The 21,205-nt window shown below is 39.0% G+C and overlaps 1 protein-coding gene across 3 annotated transcripts in view; it reads left to right on the top strand.

Moving 5' to 3' along the window:
- Positions 1 to 10,253, top strand: part of CSNK1A1 (casein kinase 1 alpha 1) — a 68,554-nt gene extending 58,301 nt beyond the window's left edge. For all 3 annotated transcript variants that reach the window (XM_089659444.1, XM_089659445.1, XM_089659446.1), the window contains one exon: positions 3,497 to 10,253. In XM_089659444.1, the coding sequence (XP_089515570.1) occupies positions 3,497 to 3,504 (8 nt within the window). In that variant the 3' untranslated portion in view covers positions 3,505 to 10,253. The remainder of the gene's footprint in view (positions 1 to 3,496) is intronic.
- The last annotated feature ends 10,952 nt before the right edge of the window (positions 10,254 to 21,205 follow it).

The raw sequence follows: 21,205 nt of genomic DNA, 5'->3' as shown, positions 1-21,205 counted from the left end.
ATTTTCCAAGGCTGAGAGCTGCTCTCCAAGACTGACTGGGAGGGGATTTTGGCATCGATTAACACAACACAGAAATGAGTTCTTCAAAAAGACTATGTAAATGCTCTGCAAAATATATTCCCATGGGCGACAAGTTTAAAAGGCTAAAAATCCAAACCTATAAGGCTTACGGTCAAAGTTAAAAAAGCTATAAATAAGAAAAGAGCTTTTATTATCAAAAATGAAGGCACGTCATCATCGTTTAAACATTACAAAGAATACGTAAGAAGGAAATCAAGGCCTTGATTGAAAACGAACGACGGATTGCAAAAGATCGCAGGACAAACCACCCAAAATTCTTCAAATATATTAATAGTAAAAAGGTCTGGTCCGAGCATGTAGGCCCTTTACAAAATATTCTAGAGTGGGTGACTGGGGACAAAGAGAAGGCAAATTTATTAAATACCTTTAGCTCTGCGTATACAAAGGAGCATGGGGGAGCTCTTGTCCATAATGGGCATGGTATTGACACAGCTCCAGATGATCCACATTGGCTCACAATTGATACGATCCAGAAATATTTAGACTGAATAAAGCACCTGGACCGGATGACATACACCCACAGGTCCTTAAAGAATTGAGCTCTGTCATTTCAAAGCCATTGTTTCTAATTTTTAGGGACTCTTTAATGACTGGCATAGTACCACTGGATTGGCGTAAGGCCAATATGGTGCCAATATTTTTAAAAAGGGATCAAAATTTTTACCAAGTAATTATAGACCTGTTAGTTTAACTTCTATAGTTGGGAAGATACTGGAGAGTTTAATAAAAGACCACATAGATGAGTTCTTGCTGGAAAAAAATATTTTAAGCAACAGACAACATGGATTCATGAAAGACAGAAGTTGTCAGACAAATCTGGTTTCTTTTTATGAGGAGGTGAGCAAAACTTTGGACAGAGGGGTGGCTGTGTGGTATACTTGGATTTTGCAAAAGCGTTTGACACAGTTCCCCACACACAGCTAATGTGTAAGGTGAAGTCTACAAGCTTGGAAAAAATCCTTATGTTAATGGATAGAAAACTGGCTAAAAGATCGTATTCAGAGAGTAGTGGTTAATGATTCATACTCTGAATGGTCTAGGGTTGTCAGTAGTGTACCCCAAGGTTCAGTGTTGGGACCCTTACTTTTTAATATATTTAAAAACAATATAGGGTCTGGGATTAAAGATCCCATTTCAGTCTGCAGATGACACCAAGCTGTGCAGTGGAATAACTTCCTTACAGAATATCTCTAATTTACAAGCCAACCTCAATGCACTGTTTAATTGGGCAACTATGTGGTAAATGAGGTTTAATGTTGATAAATGTAAGGTTATGCACTTGGGGGCCAAGAATATGCATGCATCATACACACTCGGGGAGGGGGGTACAACTGGGGGAATCAATGGTGGAGAAGGATCTGAGGGGGGGGTTCTGGTAGATCACAAGCTTAATAATGGCATGCAATGCCAAGCTGTGGTTTCTAAAGTGAGCAAAATCTTCTCCTGTATTAAGAGGTATAGACTCCAGAGAGATATATCATTTTACCCCTGTACAAATCATTAGCCTTCCTCTGGATCAACTGTGGGTATAGGATTATATATTTTTTCTATTTTTTTTTAATGGTTGAACTAGATTAACTTTGTTTTTTTTCTGCCAGACTAACGATGTAACAAAGTATTTTAACTTTTTTTTCACTGGTTTAAAGCAAACCCATTTCAGTCAGTGTTAGTGTTTTGCTTCGTTAATAATCCTTGTTAATTCTTACTGCACTAGATGTTTATTTGTAGTGCACATTTAAAGATCAGCTCCTGCATTTATTTTGTATGTAGAATGTGAGTTTTATTTAATGGATAGTCAGGTTTTTGTTTGAATTGGAACTTCTGTTTACAGTCCCCAGCCATTCACTCACCAGGAAACCTGTGTTGCTTGGTGTATTCTTATGCTGTGACGTGAGGGATAGAGCTTCAAAGTCAGTGTTGCCAAAGCAGTCATGATTCATTACTCAGTGTTAATCACATCTTTGGAAATAAATGGATTAAGGAGCTGGGTAGTTAGACTAAGATAACTAATGCTGTTAAGGGAAAATAATTTGATGCGTTCTTGGAGCTATTTGCTGTGGCTCCACCTTTTCTGCACCATATGGTGATTGTCTGATGTTGTTGGTCAGTGTATCCTAGCTACTTTGTTTTGTTAGTGCTTGTGTCCATGTCTGCAGACAATGCTCCCCTTTCTATTATTAATGCAAAGAAAATTTACCTACAGGCAGCCTGCTAATCTCCCAACAGGTTGGCATGTATTCTTTTTAATACTTTGTCTTTTTAATCAATTTAGTTCTGTAAGGAACATTAAAAATTGCATAAACAGTACTCCATAGTGTGTGACTTAGTCAACTTATTCTATCCTCATACTAGGATGATGTCCCCCAGTAACCAGGTTTATGCTTGAATACCAGAAAGTTCCTGTGTAAATCTTGACTTGGTGTAATCTTGCACAGATTATGTACACTCTTTACAGTAAGGGCTCATTCACACTATGGTGCCAAGACATCAGTTTTTCTGCACGCATTCTGCAAGGACATAATGAAATCAATAGTTCTCTGTGTCCTGTTCACACCATAACACTAGTATCACATGCAGGTTTTTTTCTGCAAGGTGTATAAAACTAATTGAAGCGCACATGAAAACTGATGTCTCTGCAAGTGAAATCTGTGCGTCAGTTTTTGTCTGGCCATCAGTTTTTCTGCATCTATGACGTAAACAAGGCCTAAAGTGTACCTGTTGCTTTGCCCAGAATGGTTTCCTCTTAGTACTTTTTAGTGAGCAGCCTTCTGGCCTTAGTTGATGAGCATTTTGCCAGCCTAGACAGTTGAAACTCCCTAGATCTTGCATTAATGGACTCCGTGGGCGTTGCTTAGATCTACTGTTTTAATGCTGCCCATTGCATTCTGAAAAGTACTTGAAAGCTAAACTGCTATTTCAAAAGCATTTTACAGAGTCTGCCATTCTCTAGCATACATGCTACATTCTGGCTCTGGGGCTTTGAAGGTCATCCCACTATGCATTACAGCTGCTGTGGGACCTGTGTGTGGCCTTGGGATCAGAAAAGAGGATAATAAAATGATGGTGGGTGGAGGAATCTGTTAGGTATTTTCATTGAGCTTGCTGATTGAAAAAAAACTAAAACCTACCAGTCTATGTCCAGCTCTACTTAAAGAATATGCATTTTAATCTAGATTTGTTCACTTAGCTGTAAACATTTCTAAGATTTGTCTTTCCTACAGACCATGTTTAATAATGTAACCATAAAATGGGGCTTATTGCCTTGGTCCCTGTTCTGATATTGCCAGTTTACAAAATGCATACACTAGCTTTCACACATTTCAGTTTTGGTCTTGCTTGTGATATTCATTTGTCATGTTTTATTTTGCCTCTTATGAATTAGTAAAACTGGTGCTTCTGTTCCTCTTTCCAACAGGATTTTGAATTAAAATAAAAGGAGCTGACATCGCAGATCCTGGCACGAGCTGGACCCATCACTCCCTTAAAACCTAGAGATTTTAGTTCATATGTACACTTGGCAGTTGTTGTGGGAGACCATTTACTTGGTGTAATACGGAACTTAATTTCAGTCTAAACTGGCTACTAGCGGCGTTCGATGTGCCGACCTGTAGCTGCTGTTAATAATTGTGAATATCACTAAAAATAGTGAAACATGGTGTCCAGTTTTTTTTATTGCAATTTTTTCCCTCATGAAAGAATGGGACAGGTGGTTCAATTATCTGGCGGTTGACAGTGGTAGAAGAAATTGTGCGTATGCCAATTTGTTTTTTTTTTTTTTGTTTTTTTTCTTTCCCTATGGTTAACCTCGAACCTTAACACAGCTTATTACTTTGACTTCAGAAGAGCAACGTGAAGTGGTTTTCTAGAGACAATTGCAACGACCCTTGTCTAAAAGAAACAGTTCTCCATTGTTCCTATATACTATTTTTTTTTTTTTTTAATTTTAAGTTGTACACTTAAACATTCTTAGCCGTTACACTGTTTGGCCTACCTGTTATACACGGGTATTCCTGCAGTGAGTGAGTAACTAGACATTTATTTTGTTTCCAAATGTTTGTCACTTTGTATGGTTGTTATGGCGACCACATGGCTCCAGGTTATTAGGACCTATTGGCTCAGCAGATTCTCTTTGTAGAGAATGTTTTGGATATCGCAAATTACATCCACGGCGAGCTGCCTATTCTTGATAATCTGAAACCAATAAACGTCCCTAATTTAACCAAAGATTGCAATTTTAAGCAGATCGTATGACTGAGCTTTTCCTTGTTTTTAAATAAAAGGATGACTCCTTCATTGCAGACCTGATAAAAAAACTTAGCAATTCTAGTCTTTATAAAATGGGAAAATAACTTGTACAAAGCAAGCTGCAACATTTTTTTTTGTCACAAATCTAATTAACATCTTAAAACTTAAAAGCTTGTTTAAGTGGCTTAGAAAATGTAATCACTGTAAACATGATCTGGGCTATCTTTGTTTTTATTTTGAACTATTTTTGTTTGTTTACAAGTTCATTAAAAACTAAAAGAAAATCAGTTTCTGTAAATAAACCAGATTTTTTTTTTTTTTTTGGGTTCGTTCTCAGATCATATAAGACCACAAAACTTGTAATATGTTTAAATGCATTTGTATAAGCTCTTGGGACCCTTTCACATTGGACAGACTCAGTTATGATCAGCAGGGGATCTGTCCATGTGAAAGGGGCGTTCTAGACAATTGCTTTCTTTGCTTTGTTTCAACACCTTGATTTCTGTTTGTTTACAAACCAGTAATGTTGTCATGAAGAGCTCAAGCTCACACTGCTAAACTAATATATTTTGTAGCTTAGACTTAAAGGGCCAATCCACCCCAGTAACTTAAATGATCAGTTGGATCCTTGTTTTCTTCTGGGTTGCCAGCAACAAGATCCCCCCCCCCCCCATCATAAAGCCTTTCCCTGCCAGTCTTTCCTACATTCTGTGCGATGTGACATCAATGATAGGTGCACAAATTCTGAAGGCGCCGTGAGAAGCCTCTGTGCAGTTTGACCCTGGCATCTAACCTTTTAAGTGGATTGAGCTTTTAAAAAGTTTTCCATTCAATTTTGGTTTTGACTGTTAATGAATATGCATTCTCACTGAAACTGTGATTTGGTTGATTCTGCACAACTCAGGGCTGTTTCACATAATAGGAGCGTTTTTGGAAGCATTTTGTTGAGATATTATTTTTACATGTTCAGACCACCCTTTCGCTTTCAATTTTGTTATGTTGCAGCTTGATACTACAGTTGTTTAAATTTATTTTTTTTCCTCAATCTACACTTACATTGGGGAAAATTTATTTATTTGATCCCCTGCAGATTTTGTAATTTTGCCCACTTACAAAGAAATTAAAAGCCTATAATAGTTACCACTGTTGTATTTTAAATGATAGAGGCAGAATATAAACTGAAAATCAAGAAACAAAACACGATACAAATGTTATAAATTGAGTTGCAGCTCAGGGAGTAAAAGAATTATTTGATCCCCTACCAACCAACCATAATTCTGGCTCCCGCAGACTAGCTATGTGCTCATGTGGTACTGTTAAGTCCTGTCAATTTAAGAAGGTGCTCCTAATGACAACTCGTGTGTATAAAAGACACCTGTCCACAGATTCTTTCTTCACTTAAACCTCACCACCATGGGCAAAGTCAAAGAGCTGTCAAAGGATGTCGGGGACAAGATTGTAGACATGCACAAGGCTGGAATGGGCTACTAGGCTATCAGCAAGAAGCTTGGCGAGAAGAACTGTTGGAGCAATTATTCGCAAATGGAAGGAATGCAAACAACCATCAATTGCCCTTGGTCTGGAGCTCCATGCAATATTTCACCTCATGAGGTAAGGATGATCATGAGAAAAATGAGGGATCAATCCAGAACAAAATGGGAGGAGCTTGTTGATATCATGGCAGTTGGGACCACAGTCATCAAACCATTGTTGACACAATATGCTGCCATGGATTGAAATCCTGCAGTGCCTGCAAGGTCCCCTTCCTCAAGAAGGCACATGTACAGACCCATCTGAAATTTGCCAATGAACATATAAATGATTCTGAGAAGGACTGGGAGAAAGTACTGTGGTCAGATGAGACCAAAATTTAGCTTTTTGGCATTAACTCGAATCGCCGTGTTTGGAAGAAGAAATTGCTGACTATGACCCGAAGAACACAATCACTACAGTCAAACCCAAAGGTGGAAACATGCTTTGGGACTGCTTCTCTACTAAAGATACAGGCTGACTTTGCCGCATTGAGAAGCCAATGGACGGGGCCATGTATTGTAAAATCTTGTATGAGAACCTTCTTCCCTCAGGCAGAACACTGAAGATGGGTCGTGGATGGGTCTTCCAGCATGACCCAAAACATACCGCCAAGGCAACACAGGGAGGGGCTCAAGAAGAAGCACATTAAGGTCATTGAGTGGCCTAGCCAGTCTCCAGACCTTAATCCTATAGAAAAAAAATCTATGGAGGGAGCTGAAACTGAGTTGTCAAGCAACGGCCAAGAAACCTTAATTATTTAGAGAAGATCTGTAAAGGAGAGTGGACCAAAATCCCTCCTGAAATGTTTGCAAACCTGGTAACCAACTACAAGAAACGTCTGACCTCAGTACTTGGTAGAGGGCCCCTAGTTGACAAGCACAAAGACATGTTTTGTTTGGGGATCAAATACTTGTTTTACTCACTGAGATGCAACAAAATTTGTAACGTGTTTTTTTTTCTGGATTTGTTTAGTTGATATTCTGTCTCTATTATTTAAAATACACCTATGATAACAATTATAGACCCTTCATTTTTTTTGCAAGTGGGCAAACATACAAAAAACAGTGCAGCAAAAATATTTTTTTTTTGTTTTCCCCAGTTTTCTGCAATAATCATGTCTCTGAGCTCTGCAGGCAGTTCCTTTGACCTCATAGCTTTTACTCTGATACAGTCTGCATTATCACCTGTGAGGCCTTTTTATAGAGAGGCGTGTGCCCTTCCAAATCCTGTCCAATCTATTTAATTTACTACAGTTGGACTCCTATTAAGGTGTAGAAACATCTCAGCATTGGTCGAGAAATGGGAGGCACCTTAGCTAAATTTCAAGTGGTGTGAAGGGTCTGAATACTTATGTCAATGTGAAAAAAATTTATAAACAAAAATAGTATCAGGCTGCTACACAATAAAATTGGAAAAGTGAAGGGGGTCTGAATAGTTTATGAATTGTGTGTGTGTGTGTGTGTGTGTGTGTGTGTGTAAAATATATATATATATATATATATATATATATATATATATAATTAATACAATTTTTATTTTTTTAACACACACTGCTCAGCATAAATGAGTACACTCCAACAGATACGTCAGAAGACCTTTCTTTTCAGTATCAACATTTTCTAGAGGACACTATACTACAGATTACTCCCACAAATGCAGGCCATTGATTGCAAACCAGATTTGATAATTTGCACATTTTTTTCCCTTACATTCATTAAAAAACATTTTGCAAAAATGAATACACCCCAATGAAAGTCTTAGAAGCAAAGCTTAATTTTAGACAAAGTCCTAATTAAGAATTCAATTACAGGTTTGCCCAATTCATTAAACAAGTGTTCAGCAGACTGTTGATTATAAAAGGGCGTTCCTTAACTAAGAAAACCCCCTTCCCATTGCATGCTGTTAGCAATGGCACCACAAGAGAAATGTCACAAGGCCTGACAAAGTAAATAAATTCTTTACATAAGAAAAGTGAAGGCTACAAGAAGGTCAGCAACGCTTTACTTATCAGAGTACTGTAGCAAAAGTGATGCAAAAATTTAACACAGCTGGAACTGCAACCATCTCCCAGAGACGTCCAGGCTGTCCACGGAGTTAACACCTCGATGGGAGCATCTTCTGATGTGAAGGGTTGAAGCAAATCACCATGCAAGTTCACTGCAGTTAGCTAAAGAAATAGAAAGCCAAACTAGGGTGATTGTTTCCCATAACACAATACAGCATACACTGCAGAGGAATGGCATGCATGGGTGTTGTCCATAAAGGAAGCCTCCCCTAAAGCCCATGCACAAAAAAGCCCACTTAAAATTTGCCAGGGCCCATGCTGAAAGATGATTACTGGGACTTTGGAGTGTTGAGACTAAGAGAAATGTTTTTGGAACTGATGATTTCAAAACTTATGGCGTTGCAAACGTGAGGAGTACAAAGAAAAATACGTGGTGCCTACAGTGAAATGTGGTGGCAGTTTCCTTTTTGTGGGGCTGCATGAGTGCTGCTGATGTCGGGGAGCTGCATTTAATTGATGGCATCATGAATTCACAGATGTACTGCTCTATATTGAAAGAGAGGATGCTGCCATAACTCCATGCCCTTGGTCGCCTTGCACTTTTCCAACATGACAATGATCCAAAACACATCTAAGGCCACTGCTGCATTTCTGAAGAACAGGGTGAAAGTGATTCAGTGGCCAGGTATGTCTCCTGATCTGAACCCAATCGAATTCTGAAGTTGAGCATCACTCTCCATCCAGCATCCAGACTCTGAGAGGTGGTTCTTGAAGAATGGAAAAAGATCGACGTTGCAATATGTCACCAACTTTTTCATTCCATGCCTAGAAGACTTTGTGCTACCATTACAAATCATGGAGGTCATACAAAATACTTGATGTAGTAGTTTTTGTTGTGGGGTGAATTCATTTTTGCATCAGCTAATTTGAGCAAAACTGAAGATTTTGTAATCTTAAGTTATAATATTAACCTTTACTTTCATGTAATGAGCTAAACAAACGTTCTAGAAGTCAGTTTTGTAAAAAAAAATTTAAATTGTTCTTGTGTTCATTGATTAAAAACTCAAAAGGGGTGTACTCATTTACACTGAGCACTGTTTGTGTGTGTGTGTGTGTGTATATATGTGTGTGTATGTATGTGTATATATATATATATATATAATTATTATGTGTGTGTAAATATATTTCTAAAGGTGCTATTCAAATGCAATCCATACATACAAAGAAACCAAAACAAATAAGTTCACAAACTAAGTTGTGTAATAAAATAGAATGACAGGGAAAAAGTATTGAGCACATGAAGAAAGAGAGGTGCAAAAAGGCATGGAAAGCCAAGACATCCGTTGAAATCTATCAGTAATTAGAAAGCAATCCTGCCCCTTGTCAGTGCAAATTAATATCAAATGGTTCCATCTCAACTGATGACATATGTATGGATTGCATGAGTTGATACTGACATGTGAAAATTTCATGTGAATAGCACATTTAGAAATCTATTTACCAAGAAAAACGGCGACAAATTCAGTACTTATTTTACCTGTTTATTTAATTGAGAGTTAAAGCTAGAGACAAGATATGCTGATGGGGGTCAAACTTACATTTTTTTTTTTTTTTTTGTCACATGCATCTCTAAAAATTTTCTGTGGCTAGAGTTGACTCTGGTGTATATGAAGCAATTGGCCAGTTTTGTCATGAATTTTAAAACCGTTGTATAATGCTTTGTGTAGCCCCCTGGATATTACTCTATTCTATTTTTGGATGTAACAAGCTTTATAACTGATGAACATGGGGCATGTGCACATGGTGGTTTTCCATGTGCAATTCACAAGAATATACAACCTGCACAACATAGATGGGTGATTCTAGGCCTACTTGGCTATTCTAGAATAACTGCACAGAAGGTCCTTCTTGCTTGTTATGCATTCCGCTTTAACTCTCATTTGATATAGCCAATGACCTCTGCTCTGTTGATTCGTCACTTTACAGTGAACAGATATTGAAGCACTTAGAATGTGAACTGTGAATGGGCCTGTGTTTTACAAACCTATAACACATGTAAGAAGGTTTACGTATAATGGAATGAGTGGTCCAATTTGCCCGGTTTTAATTAAAGAAAAATAACTTGAATTTATATTGAATTTCAATAATCTGTTTTTATTCCTATGGATGTTCTTGCCATAAAGCAATTGGCTTTACATACCTGACTCACTGGAGTGTTCAAATCGGGGGACATGGATTATGCATGTAACTACTTCTTGGAACTATTGGACCATTATAGTGATCCCAAATATACTCAGAAGAGCAGTTCTTTTGACCAGTTAATCTGGTTAATGACTATCTTGTTTCTATTTCCTGCTCAAAAGAATAAAGATCAGAACTGTGGAATCCATTTATTTTACTGTGCTATCTGTTTAGTTGTTGGGAGAGCAGGTTCAATTTCGAAGTTTACTATGAGATAAAATTCATTCATACACAAGCTGAAATTTAAAGTTCACATATAGTTGGAGCATTTCATTTTGCATAAAGTAATGAAGATAAAAAATACCCTGTTTATGTATTTGTACTTCATGTTGTACTGTGTACTTTATGTTGGGGGAGATTTCCTTCACTAGCTGTCTTGGACGTGCAACAGAAACTAAGATAAGATCTGTGCAAAGGGGAGAATTCCCCTCTTAGACAGTTGTCACTAGAATAGATGTATTCGTTAGAAGGTTTCTCCTTTTTATTCCTGTTCCATCGGCAACTTAAATTTTGGATTTTATGTGCCTTTCAATATTGGTGGTGATGGTCACGAGGGCAGTTATGGTGAATCTCCTCAGAGGTGATAGGACTTCTAATTCTTGCTCACTCTATCCAAAACTACAAGAAATGTTTTGGCTATACTTGGAGCTGGTAATAATGCACCTGAACATTGGAGAATAATTTTGTAACAAATAATGGAATTACAATGAAACTCCAGTTTGTTGAAGAAGGGAAAAAAAATCTTGCTGTTATCACCTGATCGATATTAAACTGGCCATGCATTATACAATCTGTACAATAACCTTTAATATTAGGACAAACCTGAACAATCTATTGAATTGCTATAAAATCAGCCAGGCCCTGTTACTACATACTTAAAGATCTAAAGGAGTATGTACAATCAGTTTGTATAATGTATGGTCAGCTTTATACATTGGATGTTTATGCAATCTTTATTGCAGAGCTTAATAGAAATGTTTTTTTTTTTCATAGATTAGTGATCTGTTTAGTCAGTGGCCTCCGTGTGTTTTTAAGCCTTGTTTTTGTGTTTTACTTGTATGTTATGCTTTAGCCATATTTGTTCATTATATGCACATGCTCTGCTATGTACTGTTACACATTTTGTGCTTTAGTTTTCATTCTCACAGTACATGTTGGGTAATCCATATCAACTGAGGCACACGTGTGCCTGTTTTCTTACCTTGGGAAAGGTTTCCTTGGAGAGAATTAATTATTGCAAGGAGCCACTGAAAACTCCACTGAAAACTCCTTTTACAGGCTGATCTACTAATCTTGATTTTGACAGGGGAACATGGAAGAGCAAGCATAGTAAAATATCATCAAAACATCAAGGTAAGCAGGTGCAATAGGTGGTGGTACTGGGGCGATCAGGTCGCTCGAGTGAAAGGTGCTAAATTCTGAATTTTCTCTATGTAGTATGCTGCAGTAAAAACGCCACACCCCTTGCATCCATTTATATGTGCACCCACCTAAATGAAACTCGCACTGCATTACACATAAGTATGATAATCCATTAAACAGTCTGTATTTCGCATTCCGAGAGCTGCAGTCCTAAACCTAGGATAATTTTGTTTGTGCGTTATAGGGAATCATTACTGACCATAGAGTGAATAGTATTAAAAAAAAAAGTGTCTAGTTACCAAACGTTAAACGTTTACAAAGTACTTGGAGACATCCCTTTCCTGAAAATTCTAGCTAATTGTCATGCTAATACTTTAACAAGATTGTAATTTTACTGGCTTTTGAAGATCCTCAGTTTGTTCAAATTTCAGGATAGAAATACATGGGCAGCTCTTTGTAGCTTAATTTGTGGTATTAAGTTTGTTAGTTATTGCTAAGAGTAGTAAATTGCCTTGAATGGTGTATGCAACGCAAGCACTATGTAGTAGTGATTACACATGATTGCATGATGCTCCAAAAGTGTGTGAATGTAAGTTATACCATCAGGAGCTAGTTGACCATCTCTAGAGGACACTTGGAACACTTCAGCGTGCATAAATACAATATGTACATGTGATGATTGAGCAGTTTTATTGAGGCTATTAAAGCAACAGTCCGCTCCAGTTTTGGGATGTGAAACATAACATTGGGGATGAAGGCTTTCTTTAACCACTTGCCCTATAGAGGATTTACCCCCCCCCCCCCCCCCCCCATGACCCGGCCTCTTGTTGCTACTCGGTGCTGCACTAATTCAACTGATAATTGCGCGGTCATGCAATGCTGTACCCAAACGAAATATATCCTTTTTTTCACAAAAATAGAGCTTTGTTTTGGCATTTGAACACCTGTGCGCTTTCATATTTCGAGCTATAAACAAAAAAAGACCAAAAATTTTGAAGAAAAACTGTATTTTTTTAATTACGGCTACAAAAAATATATAGTAAACTCAAAGTTAGTTATAAATTTAGGCCAAAATGTATTCTGGTACATGTTTTTGGTAACAAAAATACCAATAAGTGTATATTGATTGCTTTGTATGAACTTTATAGCGTCTACAAACTATGGTATAGATACTGCAATTTATACCATTTTTTTGCTATACAGCGCTGCGCTAGTTTAACGTAAAATTGCGCGGTCATGCAATACAGTACATAAATTAAATTTTGTCCTTTTTTTCACACAAAGCTTTCTTTTGGTGGTATTTGATCACCTGTGCGCTTTTTATTTTTGGCGCTATAAACAAAAAAAAGTTTTGAGAAATTTTTTTTTTTTATATTTTCTCATTTCTGTCATAGAAAAATATCCAAAAAAACTAAAATTTCGTCAAACTTAGGCCAAAATGTATTCTGCTACATGTTTTTTGTTAAAAAAAAAAATCCAATAAGTGTATATTTATACACTTTGTATAGATAATGGAATTCACACAGCTTTTACTTTCTGACTGCTTATAACATTTCTTGAGGTGTTAAAATACCAGGATAGTGCAAACACCCCCAAATGACCCCTTTTCGGAAAGTAGACACGCTAAGCTATCTGCTGAGAGGCATATTGAGTCCATGGAAGATTTATTTTTTATCCACAAGTTTCTGGAAAATGACACTTTTTTTTTTTTTTTTTTTTACACTAAGTTGTCATTTAAATTATTTCTTACACAAGCCATGGGTATATGTGGAATTAAACCCCAAAATACATTCTGCTACTTCTATGGGGGTACCACATGTGTGAGACTTTTTGGGAGCCTAGCCACATACAGGAGCCTGAAATCCAATGACCACTTTGTAAGCCTGAAGGTGCGTAACTTCCTCGTTTCAGTTCCTCTCTACCTATCAGTTTCGAAGGCCCTGAAATGCCAGGATAGCACCAGACCCCCCCCCCCCCCAAATTATCCCTTTTTGGAAAGTATACACACCAACGAATTTAAAAAGAGGCATGGTGAGTATTTTGCAGATCTCATCTTTTTTTCTCGCAAGGTTCTGGGAAAAAAACTTTTAATGCACAAAATATTGGCCAATTATTTGGTAAAATATAAAAGATGATGGTATGCCAAGTAAATAGATACCAAACATGACATGCTTTAAAACATACGTTTCTAATATCCATAGGCAACGTTTTATAAAAGCCTTTACAAGCTACCATTTTAGATTTACAGAGCAGGTCTAGTGTTAGAGTTACTGCCCTTGATCTGACATTCGTGGCGATACCTCACATGCACGGTGCAACTGCTGTTTCCATACCGGCACAGGGTCAATGCTCACGAACGCAGATGCCCGGGGGGGGGGGGGGGGGGGGGGGGGAGTATTTTTTTATATATATTTTTACACTGTCCCCTTCATTTTTTTTTTTTAATCACTTTTAATGCTATCACTGGGAATGTAAATATCCCCTATAACTTCAATGGGCATTGTCATATATTATTTTTTGAGAGATCTGGGTTCTATCAGGCTCTAGATATCTCCTCTGCCCTTTCATTATTTAATCAAACCAAGATCGATGTGATCAGATGCTTTCCCAATTTACAAATGGCGCTGTTTATATCCTGTGAAACTGAAGTGATGAAATGCTCATAGCTTCCGATTTCTTAGGCTATAGAGATGATTGGCACCGTTCTGGACTCCCAATCAGCTCTATGGTCAGCTGGCAGAAACACCGGCTGCATTCTCTGGTTCCCCCGATGGCACGGGACTGCCCAAGAAGGCAGTGGGGGAGGGGGGCATCGTCTCCCGCTGCTTGGAAAAGCAATCCTACAGCTAATTAGCCACTAGGTTTGCTTTTATATGAAAGTCAATTGCCGGCTGAAAAAAATGCCTGCAGCTGTAGGCATCATCCTGGTATAACCATTCAAAGTCCAGTGATGTACCAGTACCTTGGTTTACTAATTTAATTCGTTCTGCAGGACATTTCGAATAGCAAAAAATTTGTAAACCCAAACGCTGTTTCCCATAGGAATGCATTGAAAACCAAATAATCCATTCCGAAGGTCAGAAAAAAACGTAAACGCTACTAAAATACCGCTCGAGTTATTTTATTAACTCATGCAGTATTTTAGTAGTGACAACCATGTGTTAATGTTTCAGCTGTCAGCGGGGTTCCCCACTGACAGCTGAATGTAAAAAAATTGGCAATTACAAAAAAAAAAATTTTGAATTGGCGCAATTCTTTTACACTGTCGGGCGCCAGTTTTTAAATGTAATTACCGGTTTTTTTTTTTTCTTCACTATAAAGTAGTTCAGAAATTCAGTCACTTTACCCCGACAGCTAAAAGAGAACATTTCTTTTAGTTTAAAAGATACAATGTAGCTTCTGGGAAACTGACCGCTAATGTGAGCTATAGTGAAGAAAAAATACGGCAATTGCATTTAAAAATCAGCACTGACATACACTTAGTATTGTGAAAAAAATTCCTAAACAAAGGCATTATTTTCAATGTATTTTCATTCGCATACCGAGAATTACGTTAACAGGCATTCGTAAACCGAGATATTACTGCATTTGCTATTATGCTATGTTGTTTTGTTTTGTTTTTTTTCTCCTGTATGCAGCCTGTGGACTGAATGGAAAAAGAGAGGAAATCTCTGCCAGAAAAAGTGTGTGGTATGCCCACCATTAGAATATACCGCCCTGCATCCACCCACTTCAAATGGTGGGCACACATTAGGTCACACTTTGCCACATGCGCCAGTTCCAAGATTGCACAAATGTCTAAATAGTGGCACGTTTGAATAAAAATTGTCCACGTATAAGTGGTACCCCATATGGAAAAAGGATGACACCAAGTCCCAAACTATCTTGTCACTGCTCCCCATGTAGTTTGGGCATCTGGGATCTTTTCCCTCGTAAATCCGAAATGTATATGTATAGCCTGTTGTACTCTCACAGGTCTTTTACATCTTGACCCCATATCTGGCAAGGCGGCCAGAAAAATGAATGAGGGACTCGTCAATGCAGATGTTTTGCTGGGGAGTATAGACCTCTGCAAATTTTTGGTTAAGATGATTTACGAGGGGCTGAATTTCGTGGAGCCAGTCAAACTCGGGGTCACCGCGAGGACGACAGAGTATATTGTTGAAATGCATAAAACACAGTACACTCATATCTATGCCTGGCCATGGCAGCAGAGAACACGGGCATATGATAAATCGGGTCTGTGTATCAATACAACCGCAATTCTTTTATTTTTTTTTTTTTTTTTTTAGTAATGCCCATGTTGAGGGTTAGGCCCCAAAAAAATATAAATTTGGAAACCGTAATGAGTTTCCATGCGAATGGTCTGGCAAGGTTTGAATTTGGGTTGGTGGCGATACATTGTTGTGCATATAAAATACTTTGATCCACAATCAATGCATACAGATCTTAGGTGAAAAACGGCTCCAAAAAAATCAAGGGGAGGAATTAAATTTTGCTATTGTGAATGAGGGAAGTACGGTGCTGCAAAATTTGTGGGCTGTCAATTGGGATTTGCAAGCACATTCCGAAGGATACTAGGGGCTCTACGGGCCTGTGTGCAAATTCTTGGTGGTTGTGGGCCAATATTTGTGCTCGCCACCACACCAGCTTGTACTACATTTATGGGACTCGCCACGTTGCCAAGTGATACTGCAGTGCTGGTGGTATTTTACAGGATTTATATAGCGCCAACAGTTTGCTCACCGCTTTACAATATAACAGGAGACAATACAAGAGGGGTTAGGAGGGACCTGATCCTGGGAGCTTACAGTCTGAGGTATGTGAAGAGATGTACTAGGCCGCTGGTGCTCGCCAGTTCACCAAACGGTACCGCGGCACTAGTACTGGCACTCTGCTGCATATGAGAGTCATCAAAATTTACCGACAAGTGCTAACAGAGATCAGGTCTGATTCTGCTAACACTGCGGTTTTGTGTGCATTGTATCAAGTGACAGTGATCTACTGCACTTGCTGGGGGGGTTAAGCGTAGGTACTAAACGCAGGTGCCAGGGCTGATCCTGCTAACGCTGTTTTTGGGGACACTACTAATGTGAACGCTGGTATAGTGCTGATCTGATCAAAGAGATCGATCCGTTCAGACACTATACTAGCAATGGAGGTTTATTGTGTATGAGCGTGTTTCTTGCAATCAAGGGGTTAAATGTGATTACTGGTGTACTGACAGGCAATCCGACTCCCTCTGGGAGGGGCATGGAAACCACGGGAGCGCGAATCACTTATATATGTGATTTTGCACACTTGTGCTGCCATGTAGCATGTCTGCTATAGGGTGGCCAGGAAGCGGTTACAGAAGCGGTTTGTGTTACGGCACTGCGTTATTTTAACTGACAATTGCGCAGTCATGCAAAACTGAACAAAAATTAAATTTCCATCCTTTTCTTTCCCCCACGAATTGGGCTTTCTTTTGGTGGTATTTAATCGCCTGTGCGGTTATTTTTTGCACTATAAAAAAAAAAAACCGACCGTTTTGAGAAAAAAAATATTTTGGACTTTTTGCTTTAAAACATGTCCAGTAAAAAAATTTAAAAATCAAATTTCGTCATAAATTTCAGCCAAAATATATTCTGTTCCGTGTCTTTGCTAAATAAAATCCCAATATGTGTAAATTAATTGGTTTACGTGAAAGTTATAGCATTTACAAATGGCGGTATAGATACTGGATTTTTTTTTTTAATGGCGATCAGCGACTTATGGCAAGACTGCGGCGGACATTCTGACATGGGGGGGAACTGACTTGGGGTCACTGACATCCACAGTGACACCAATAGAGTGATCAATGCAAAAAAAAAAACACTGACACTGTACTAATGGCACTGGGGAGGAAGGGGTTAACTTTTGGAGACAAAGGGTTAACACTGTGAGGGGAGTGTTTTACTAGGGTGCGGGGGTGTGTGGTCTCTGTTACACACTGTTCCTGAAGGCTGAACTCAGCGATCCTGGAACTGTACTGAAAGCTGACGGAGGAAAGCTCCATTGAAAACAATACAGCCTTCCTCCCCGTCAGTGTGTGCCGGCAATCGCCTGGCTCAGGCGGGTAATCACCTGCCGAGACCCGGTGATTGACGGCCACAATCGGTGCCACGGGTAAAGCGGTCGCGTGCGCCCCTTACCACGGAATGCAGGATCACGTTTATATACGTGATCCTGCGCACGGGCCGCCTTGTAGCAGTATATGTACTGCGGGCGGTCCCCTAGTGGTTAAACAACAGATTTATAAAAGCTTCGTTTACAGGCTATTTTTTTTTTTTTTTTACAACCCGAAGACCTTGTGTGAGAGTTGCTAAACATTGACTGTGTAGCTCTAGCCATAGGCTTCATGTACATGTTTTTGTCACCATGTTGAAGCATTTTATTCTGCTTCGGTATGTTTCAGAAAATAACTTAAATTTCTTACAAAAAGTTTTGCAACATATTGTGACGATCACGGTGCCAGACCCCAGCCCTTCTCACCAAACTCGTGACCAAAGGCCTAGCCAATCTAAAACTGCGCTGTCACGTGCGTAACTGCCACGCCCAGCTGCACCCTGCACAAAGATTTTCCAGCTAATGGACCACAATCTGTGTCTGCAGCCTGAGAGCGATTGTTACTGGGTCAAGTTAATTACGCAATTAACCCTTCACATTGCCACCACCTTTTTGTACAGAGAAAGAGGAAACTCAGCAATAACACTGTATACACAATGTCACCGCAGACAGATGTATGCAGACGTTTTAAAACGCACAGTATCGCTCTTCAGAGGCAGGGATTCTTAGTTTGCATTAAAGAGCTTTAGAAACATGTCAACACTTTCAGAAAGTAAGATTTATTACTAAAAAGTCAAAAGGGTGCAATACAAATATTTACAGAAAAGATGTAGCCAATATATAAATATACAGAGAGCAATAACACAGCAAAGCAATAACAAAGGAATTTAGAGAGATAAAGTACTTGCCAAAAGCCTGGTTTAAGCAGATCAAGTTTCCTAAGCCAAAAGGCTGCATTATCTCCCAAAGTTAGTTCAACTTAGCTCAGCTTAGATCCAAGCATAACAGCCTTCTTCTAGGAACTCAGCAGGGTGTCTCCTTAAAGCAGAGAACCAATCACCTCATTTGGGGAGGGATGTTGTAGGCGAGGAGCTCAGGCTATGACCAAATCCCTCCCAAATTATACTATGGTCAATAACTTTCCCTAGGTACATGTAACATTCTATCCACGGGTAGATTAATACGCAGAATCATTTGCTGAATGTCTAGATATGAAATATGACATACATGCTGGGATGGTAAGGAGATATTTTCTGCTCTCCTGTTTGTGTCAGCTAGGGGGTGTAATATATCAGACGACTTGTATTAAAGTGACCGGTCTGAATAGATGCCTGGTTTTTATGTAAGTCTTTCATATTCCAAGATATGTAATCATAGGGGAAAGTGGATTTTGAACCTGATGTCTGCTTTTTGGCTTATCTGGAATGTCTTTGAAGCTCACCAAGGGATTGGTTTATGGTTTTACAATCCTTTTCCACGCAGAGTCTCGCAGACATATGGGGGCCAGGCTAATTGGGGTTTATAAAGAAAAAAAGAAAAAACTGATCACCTGCCCAGGTCTATAACTGGCTTTTTAAACAGTGAACATGGGGGGCTGTCACTACGTGAGAAAATTTCCAAAAAAGTAGAACTATCCAGTTCAACTTGCCAGCCTACCCCAATCTAATATCGGCTTTTATTGGCAAGGAACAAGGATATGTATATCTTATCAACAAAGGGGGATAAGAAAAGCCAGTTCAAACTGGTTTATAGCCATGAGCTCTCCCGCTGGGCCTTGATGCCTTTTTGAACTCCGCATCCAGGGACCACGTGTCACTCAACAGAGGGAGGGGGTATTTGTCTAGGAGAGAGAGAGATACAAGATGGAGGATCCTTAGCAAGATGGAGGACCACGTCCATCTTTGTATGCACAATTGCTACACATACACCTACGGACTTCATATGCTTGGTACAAATGATTTACACATGGAGATTTTGAGTTGTAACATATAATTCCAGCTTGTTTAGTGCACTGCTTATCAGTGCACACACTCCTAACAAATGGTGTGAATGAGTCCTAGTTAGATTTGTTTATAAATGCATTGTATATATGAAGCACATCATGTTTATTTCTATAATGTGTTAAGGATTCTCTAAAGTAGATTTAATCTATGATCTCAGAATTTTTAAGTGTTAATGCAATCCTAGAAGTTCATAAGCCTCTTTAAATCTGCAGCTTTTATTGAACAAATGGTGATCCTGCCATCAAGGGTCTTGTACAGGCATTTCCTGTTAATGGGTGACAACTCTTTCCTAATTCTCCTGCGTTGTCATCTTGTCTGAGGTCTCCAGGTAGAGACTACATGTGAGTATAAACAAAAGTAAAACAAAAACTGGAAAGAAGCACTACAAAGGAAAGTGGTCAGAAAGGTGTTTTTGTTTTTTTTCTATTTTTGATTCTTTTTCTACTAGCGCAATGGACTCTGGCAAACAAACTGTAGGCCAGCCCAGGATAACCCCTCTTACCAGACTGCCTGTCTTTTTTGGCTGGTATCTTAGGGTAGATCTTTTTCTAAATCTTTGCTGTGTAATTGCTAACCTATCTTAATCATGCAGTAAGAGACACATGACTTGTATTCTGAGGCCATGTATTATGTGCTACCACCTTTAGGTGAAAGGACACTTCATACATTTTTTTTTTGTTTTCCTAGAGTGTACCTTTATAACCCGGCTCACTCTGAGGCCCATGTTTTTTGTTAGTGTGCTTGGGTGATGGACCTGTAATTTTTATTTTTTTTATATATCATTGAAAGTTTTTTTTCAATCTGAAACTTCTATCAACATGTGACTGCTTGTTGCTTTGTGCTACCAAGCAGTTTCCAGATGTGGTCTTCAGTGTGTAACACGGGGATCATACCCTGGACTTCACTGTGCGTAGCCTGCTTCTAATGGTGCCTTTGTGCCAAGGTAATTGCCCAAACACACAATACCCTATCTATTTTGTGAGTTTACTACTGGGGAATCCTCTCCTTTGCAAAGATGGTTCATAGGCACAAGGGAGCCCAGGACAAACTAGCATGCATTCCGCAGTCTGCCTACAGGGACCTCAAAACATGGCTGAGGGTGCTACAACTCCCTTGTCCTGAAGCAATGTCCTATTTATGAGACCACTCCCACCTGACACTGACTTCCCCCTCAGGCATGCACCATGCAGTCTGGCTGACAAAAGCAGATTTCTCTGCAACTGTCTGAATTCTTTGAAAACTGAAGGTTCTAAAAGTACACAGGCCAGAAACGCTCTACATCCTCTATCTCCCTGATCTTGTTCAGGATTCAGAAGCAAAATTGCCTGTCCTTGAGGATGTTGATAAGAAAATACATGCACAAATTGATTGTGCACTTAAAGGACTGCCCCAGTCCTGAAAGGATTTACACTCCCAAGCTATCCTATGGAAAAGGTATTAATGCAGAGATGTAAGTCAGTCCATTCTGAAATGGATCCTGCCATTTTATTTCTCGATAAATATCTTACAGTCCCTACTGAGGATGTTCCTTCTTTTAACATGTTTCATAAAGGTTCTTTTTTTTCTTAAAGCTCTACTTACCTGCTCTGTGCAATGGTATTGCAGAGAGCACACACCCCTCCTCCCAGTGCATCCATGGACATACAGT

This window comes from Staurois parvus, unplaced genomic scaffold (assembly GCF_062004578.1).
Source record: "Staurois parvus isolate SC_StPar_1 unplaced genomic scaffold, SC_StPar_1.0 ptg001158l, whole genome shotgun sequence".
Classification (NCBI taxonomy): domain Eukaryota; kingdom Metazoa; phylum Chordata; class Amphibia; order Anura; family Ranidae; genus Staurois; species Staurois parvus.
The sequence above is the reverse complement of the archived record's forward strand: the minus strand, read 5'-3'. Positions and strand labels throughout refer to the sequence as shown.